The following is a 7,709-nucleotide window of genomic DNA, read 5'->3' on the forward strand; positions in this document are numbered from 1 at the left end:
TTGAGTGTAAGTGCCCTTCTCGGCGGTCAGAGGGCAAACTTGACAACTCACCTCCTGCCCAAGCCCCAGCTGAGAGACGTGGGGGGCAGTTAGGGACACTGTTAAGGACAAGGAGACACGAGGTCCCCAGACCTTGTCTAGCCCAGACCTCTACACGGTGGAGAGAATAAGGGAAACACAGGGAGCCTGGTAATACACCCTGAAGAAACCCCTGGCCTTGAGCCCAGGCCTCTCTCCTCTAGGGAAACTCCCAGTTCCTCAAGGCAATCTGGCATCTTCAGTCAGGCTCTGGCTGAACCTAGTGGTTCCCTCCCTCCTCTGCCTTCCCCTCCCTAAAACCTTCGCAGCAGGTGATGGTTCCTGGATACTTGGAGCAGCTTTCAGGCAACCAAGACTCAAGAAGCCCCCAGGGCAGGGGTCTCCCAGGCTTGAGGCAGCCCCAGGCCTCTCTGGGAAGAACGGGCTTTGATTCTTTCTCACAGCAGCCCTAGTGAAACCAATGCTAGTCACTCCCATGTGATCTCACCAAATCATTTAATTCCTTTGTGAAAAGTAACGACATCCAAGAACAAATTGTAGACATGACAAGGTAGAAACCTGAGCCTGTATAGGCTGTTCTCAGGGAGAGCAGGGGGACAGAGACCTGCCCCCTTGAGACTCAGCTGGCCTGAGGGTACACTCCTTGAGTCAGCCTGGCTGGGGCGGGGGGGCACCCCTAGCGGCCCGGCTGCCCACCACGGCGGCAGCCTTCTTGATTCCGGTTCCACATCTCGTTCTCCTGCCGAAGTCGCTGGTTCTCCGTCCGGAGCCGCTGGTTCTCCATCTGGAGCCTCTCTACCTCGGCGGCCAGTTCCTCCACCTGGCAACAGGGGTACCCGCTGGTGCGCCTCGGCAGCTGCCGCAGCCTCCTCACCTCCTCCTTGGCCTGGGACAGCTGCCTCTCCAGATCCAGGTAGTCTCGCACCAGCTCCTCCTTGCTGCGGCCCTGCAGGCTCTCGGGGAGATGGCGCTCATAGGCCTCAGAGAAATCCTCCTGCTGGAACGACCCACAAGCGCGGCCCTGCCCGTCACTGTCCCCGGCCTCACTCTCCCCGCTGGAGCCTGGGTGGGAGGCCCCCTGGGGCACATCCAGGTTGGGCTCCTTGGGGTCTCGGTCGTTCATCAGGAACTGGGTGGTGTTGTAGGGTGCCACGGGCTGGCCTTTGGCGAACAATTCTTCTCGGACCCGGGAGGCCCGCTAGCTCTGCCTCTCGTCCCGCTGTTGCTTCTCAGCCCAGCTGAGCTCCAAGTAGGGCCGCCAGTGCTGCTTGCGCTTTGTATATGTGCTGCCGAAGTGAGCATGCCGCTTGCGCTTTGAAGGCCGCCAGCGGTGCTTCTTCCGAGCCAGCATGGCCTCTGCGGAACAACCCCCTGGGCTCTGGGCCTGGGGACTCCTACCATTCCAGTCCAGGCCACCGCCAGCCTCAGGAGGGTCTTCCTCCTCTGAGTGGCTCTCCATCCGAGGGGTTAGGGGCTGGGAACCTCCAGGGTCATGAGGCTCAGGGGATGTTCGGGGGCTCCCACAAATGCCAGAGATCTAAAGAGAGAGGACAAAGGAGAAGGGATCACAGATGGCCTCTCCCCAGTGGTGGAATTCTTCTCTGTTCACCCAGCCTGAATCTGACCTGCGCACACCCAGCTCACTTGGTCCCTCTCTAGCCTCACACCTTCTACAGCCATCTGTCCGTTTATGGGCTTACCTGTCTACTGTCTGTCCTCTAACCCTCCCCAAGCAAACTCATGGGGAGAGCCAGAATCTTGCCTGCATTTCTCACTCTGTAATTTCAATACCTGCAACAGTATCTGACATAGAGTAAACATTCAATAAATACTCTGAAACAGGGTGGAAAGTCGCTCATGATGTATTTACTTGATCAGAAGCCCAAACAGCACTTGCTTTTCCCTCTTTAGAAAGCTTCTCTTACATGGATGGACCCAGAGATTATTATACTGAGTGAAGTAAGTTAGAGGAGAAATATCATATGACACCCTTATATGTACACTCTACAAAGAAATGATACAAGTGAACTTACCTAGAAAACAGAAACAGACTCACAGACTTATAAAAAGAACTCTGGTTGCTGGGAGAAGGATGGTAGGGAGGGATAGTTAGGAGTTTGGAATGGACATGTATACACGGCTATATTTAAAATGGATAACCAATAAGGACCTACTGTACAGCACACGGAATTCTGCTCAATGCTATGTGGCAGCTTGTATGTGAGGGGGATTTGGGGGAGAATGGATACATGCATACAAATACCTTGTGCGTGCTTAGTCGCTCAGCTATGCCCAACTCTCTGCAACCCCATGGACTGTAGCCCACCAGACTCCTCTGTCCATAGGATTTTTCAGGCAAGAATACTGGAGTGGGATGCCATTTCTTTCTCCAGATTGTCCTGAATCCAAGAATCAAACCCATGCCTCCTGTGTCTCCTGCATTGCACGTGGGTTCTTTACCGCTTAAGCCCAGGTGACGCAAGTGGTTAAAAAAAAAAAAAATCTGCCTGCCAATGCAGGAGGCATAAGAGACGTGGGTTCTATCCCTGGGTCAGGAAGATCCCCTGGAGGAGGGCATGGTCACCCAATCCAGTATTCTTGCCTGAAAAATCCCATGGATGGAGGAGCCATAGTGTCACAAACAGTTGAACACGACTGAAGTGACTTAGCACTGCACACACACGTGTATGGCCGAGTCCCTCTGCTAGTCACCTGAAACTATCACAACAGTTAATCAGCTATATTCCAAAACAAAATAAAAAAATTTTTTAAAGAAAATTAAAACTTACCTTTCAGGCAAAGCTAGTTTCCTGGCAAATGACCTGTACTGTCCCACAGAAGCCCCATTCAGAAAGGCCCCAAGCTTAGCGCTTTGCTTAATCTCCGCTGTCATTGTCTTGAACTTCTTAGTAATTTTGAATTAGAAGCCCCATAATCTATGTGGCCAATCCCACTTCCAGCTATCTGCGTAGCTAATTCTTTTTCGTCCCTTAAGGTTTAGTTCCAATGTCAGCTCTTCAGAGGCCCTCCCTGACCACCCTATCTATGTGGCCCCCTCCTCCGCTTCCTAGTGACCCCCTGATATGTGACAGTTAAGTGTCCCACTTAGCATTAGCACATTACCATTTACCATCTTTCTCTCCCCTGGAAGAATGGGTCCTGTCCGGTTCACCACTGTGTCGCTGTGTATGGCTCAAGGTGAGTGTTCAATAAATATATATTAAATGACATGAGCCCAGAAGAAGGGGGTGGGGGGGACCCAAAAGATATCAGAACACGAGACTCTCTTTTCTGTCATTCCAGGGTGAATGGAGTGTATTTATTCCAGGCAGAAGTTGCTATCACTCTTCTACAGGAGGGCCAGGAAAGCACTAGGGAGAGGAAGAGCCAATCTCCAGTCTGTAGCCCAGAGAATTCTAGAACTTATCTAAGAGGTGGAAGGGATTCTGTCTCTGTCAAGAGTGTGTGTGTTCAGAGCATCTGTTTATCTCCCTCGTGGTGAGGGTGGGAGCTGGGGGGAGGGGAATGAATTGCTAGAAGTTTGTGGTTTGGGGAATTCTAATAATAACTACTAGCATTAGAACAGTGTTTTATAATGTTTAACACATTATATGTTCTGTTCAGGGATCTCTGAGCATGGGTCTATACAAACATAGGGTTTGTCCTGGGAGATGGACACGGTCCTATAAGAGTTGGAGGTGTGTTAACATGCATTTGGGAGACCCCGAAGTCCTCTTCTTAATTTGGGATGGGGTATTTTAGAGGCGTGCGTGTGGTGTGTGTATTGTTGGTTGTGTTGTATTATTACTTTACCTGCAGGTAGAATATCTATCAAGAGTGACAGGCCATGTCTCCACCAGTGTCTTGGGCCAACGGAGAAGAGCTTCTGCTCCATCCAGGAAGAGGCAAGGCCACTGGGAAGTCCGAGGTGGGGGGCTCATTTGTGTGTGCACAGTCATCCACCCGTTCCCAGCCCTCAGCAAATGTCCTGCAGGAGCTCACCCCCACCCAAGCCAGCCCTGCCCTCAGCCCCACATGCTGCCCCCCTCCTAAAGGCCTGTCCCTCTACCACCATTACCACTACTGCAGGTAAGCTGTGTGATCTGGATGAGTCATCTGCCCTCTCTGAACCTGACATGCCATGAACTCCAAGTTAAACCCAGAAAATACACTGGAGGTAGCTAGGTATGGAGGGTCAGAGGGCAAGCATTCCCTCCTTACCTATAGGTAGCTGTGGACTAAGGGAAAAGAATGGGCAAGGTGGGGGCAGTGAGACAGCACACAGGCTGGGAGGCTTTGGGCTCCTGCTGTTGATCAGAAGGTGATGTTCTCTGACTCTCCCCTCTCTCCTGGGTGATTTTCTACCCACTAAACCCAACCTAAATTATGAACCAATGGCTCAAACTCTTCTCCCTGCTTCAGACTTGGTTTTCAGCCTAGACAAAAATGCAAGGCAGGGTTCTGTTGTTTAAGGCCCTAAGCTTAAATCCTATGTCTTCTGCTTGCTGGCTGCATGATTCTAGAAAAGGCACTTCAGGGGACTTCCCTTGCAGTCCATGCTTCCACGGCAGGAGGCAGAGGTTTGATCCCTGGATCCCTGGTGGGGGAACTAAGATAGCAAAGGCTGCCTGGCCTAGGCAAGAGGAGGGGAGGTATGGGAGTGGGTAAGCATTGACAGAAAAGCATTTTTTTGAGATAGCATCTAGCATGTTGCTCAGTGCACAGTAGGGACTCACTTAAAAAAATACTGGTTTCCCAAATCCACCACTACATCTGAGACAAGAAGCCACAATCCCAGTTGGCAGGATCCACATTCAGGGCACTAAGGTGGTTGGGAGAATGGGGCTTACCTTGGCCTCCTCCAGGGCGGCTGGTGGTGGTCGGTTTGGAGAAGCCACCTTCTTCTGTTCCCAATCTTTCATCAGAGGCCTTTAACTAGTGACACCTGCTTTAAATAACACAAACTTAAGTCCAGAAGGAGAATTTTCAGGAGGGCTCTGGCTGCCCAGCAAATGTTTACCAAGGCAGCGGCAGCCATTTTGTAGCATCAGACCTACATACCTTCATTTTCAAATAAAGGGCCAGGAAGGCTACCTCCACACTGGTTTTCACACCTCCAAGCAGGGAGGGGGTCAAATGGGGATCAGGGAACCATCTTTCCAGCCCTGTTCCTCAGGTCCCAGGCCAGGGCTTACATCTTATTCTTCTGAAAGTCATCAAGGCCAAAGCAAGCAGCTAGGCAGCTACAGAGGAGCACCAAAGAGGGGGCAATGACAGCCTGGGGAGGCGAATATACAGTAATGATCTGGAGAGGCAGGGAGTGGAGTCGGTCAGTGGCTCTGACAAGCCTGAGGAGGAGTCCTTTCTCCACTGCCTCCAGAGGCCCCTATCTTGACTGCAGCCTCCCACCTCCATTTCTGGAGCGCTGGGCTCCAGAAATCAACGCCCCAACAGACACCACTGAGGCCCTTTCATCTACATGGTTTGGCCGGCTTCCCTCCTCCTTCTCAATGGAAAACAGAAGAAAGGGGAAAAGATGTCTTCGCGCTATAGACAACTGGGAGGGAAAGTCAACTGGGATAAGGATGGACCCCTTGGAAAAGGGGAAATGATCCGGGAAGGAGATTTTGCAAAGGCAGAACTGACCTATTTGCTGTCAGGGGCCATGCACAGGACTACGTCTGTGTGTCTTTCTGTGCGACCGCCTGTCTGTGCAATTCCCAACGCCTCAGCCCTACCCACTGCTGCAGCTCTAGTGAAGCCGCTCAGGCACTGAAGTTCAGGGGAGGGGGGCCCTTCCCGGGGGCCCCCCTCCCCCCCACGGCCCCGCCCGGCAGCGCTGTGCCTGCTGGGGATTGTAGTTCTTCTGGCTGGGGAAGGGGGATCAAGAGCCTGTCACGTCAACAAGCACACAGAAAACTCAAAACCCATCTACCCTTTCGCGAGCGGCATCCCGCGCTCACCGATGCCTCCTTTGATTGGTCCATTCACCTGTCAATATTCCCCCATTCGTCAACGATTAGCTGTGCGGAAGCACAATCAGACCCGCCTACCACACCTCAATTAAAGAGTTCATTGATGGCGTTAATCTTTACTGGGCAGAAAATAGATCCGGCTGGAGGGGGAGGGGCTTGGGCGCGGAGGTATCCTCGGCCCTAGAGGAAGGCGACGAGAAGGATCGGTGGCCGCCGCCGCCATTTTGGGCTGGGAGGAGGCAGCGGAGGGACTCGCTGCGCAGTGAGAGCACCCCATGGGGGGTGGTCCGGGCGCGGGGAGAGGCCGGGCCGAGTGGGCTGCCTGAAGTGGCGGCGCCGGGAGACGGCGGGAGTGGGACCGGGGGCCGCGGGGGTGAAGGTTTGAGTCTCTCCGGCCGGGCCCGGTCCTCAAACCGTCCCGGCAGCCCCGCAACCTCGCCTCTCAGAGAGGGCGGGGTTCTTGGGTAATTACCCCGAATTTCCCGAGACCCCAACTGGGGAGAGACCGGGTGAAACGACTACCCTTTGCTCCTACCACGGGGGCTCTGATCCTGAGGTCGAACTCCGCTAAGTTCTTTCCCCACCCCCATGTGGCCTGGGTATGGCGGCGAGGCCCGGTTTAGCGGGACCCCCACTTCGATGGGCATGGTGGGGGCGACGCCACATTCCAAAGACTGGCGCCCCGGGGGCGGGTGGAGGTTGCAGCTCCGGCCGCGCGTCCCTTTGGCGTGGCAGTCAGCTGGAGGCTCCGAGGGCGGAGAGCCAGGCGCACCCACCATCTCCCCCCATGCACCAAGGCCACCCCGTGGCCAGGGCTGTGGAAAGGGACAGCCTTTTTCCTACTGTAGCAACCACTAATTCTCCCCAGGGACCAGCTAGATCGCGGCACGTGCAAATCTCTGAGCGCTCTTGCCCTCGAGATTCCTTCTGTCCAACCCCGATTCTCAGAACGACCTGACCTCGCACGTCGCCAGCCGCTTTGGGAAACTCCGAAAGTGTGCTGTTCTACTTCTCTTGAAAGTTTACACCAAAAGGGGATGGGGTTTTGCCCTTTGCAGAGTTGGGACACAAAGTAACTTGGGAGTCGCCAGGGTTCTGGGAATAAAAGTGGAGTGGCCCGTTTCGGTTGCTTCAGGAACATCTGTTTGCATTTTGAAATCTGAGCCATAACTTTTACCAAAACCTTTGGAGAAATGGCTGCCCTCCTAAAGGAAAAAAAGAACTAATTCCAATGTAATCTTTATAAGTAGAGATTATTTCCAATTTAAAGAACTTTTCTCCCACAAAGGAAACAAAATGGGGGAATATTTTGCCACTAATGCATTGTTAGTAGGGAGCCTCTGTTTTGAAATTCCAAGTAATTGAAAGTCACGTCTGTGGATCCCGGATGACCCCCAAAATAGAAATTGCAGTTTTGAGCTACTTCATATGTGTGGTGTTTGAGAGAGTAGGGAAAACCTGCTTTGAAAAAAATAAACAACCTTTTATTACAGTTGTAGCCCCTTCTTAAGGATTGAAGATTGATGTGAAATTCTTTTCTTGAATTGCAGGTGAAACAATTTTGTTTCTTACTGCTTGAAATATAAATTCAGAAAGATTCATAGCTCAGGAGTTGCTTAATGTTGTTGCTAAAAAGTCAGTTAAAATTATGCCCAGGTAGACTGAAGTAGAGATAGTGACTGGGCAGTGAACTTT

The 7,709-nt window shown here is 52.5% G+C and overlaps 1 protein-coding gene across 1 annotated transcript; it reads right to left on the minus strand.

The window, feature by feature from the left end:
- Window positions 1-517: 517 nt before the first annotated feature.
- HEXIM2 (HEXIM P-TEFb complex subunit 2) lies at window positions 518-7,709 on the minus strand. The gene is given in 3 exon segments (XM_043466351.1): window positions 518-1,576; window positions 4,890-4,984; window positions 6,003-7,709. Coding segments are annotated over 2 exon segments (933 nt in total). The 5' UTR covers window positions 4,962-4,984; window positions 6,003-7,709; the 3' UTR covers window positions 518-715.

Source organism: Cervus canadensis, chromosome 1, assembly GCF_019320065.1.
Source record: "Cervus canadensis isolate Bull #8, Minnesota chromosome 1, ASM1932006v1, whole genome shotgun sequence".
Lineage (NCBI taxonomy): Eukaryota > Metazoa > Chordata > Mammalia > Artiodactyla > Cervidae > Cervus > Cervus canadensis.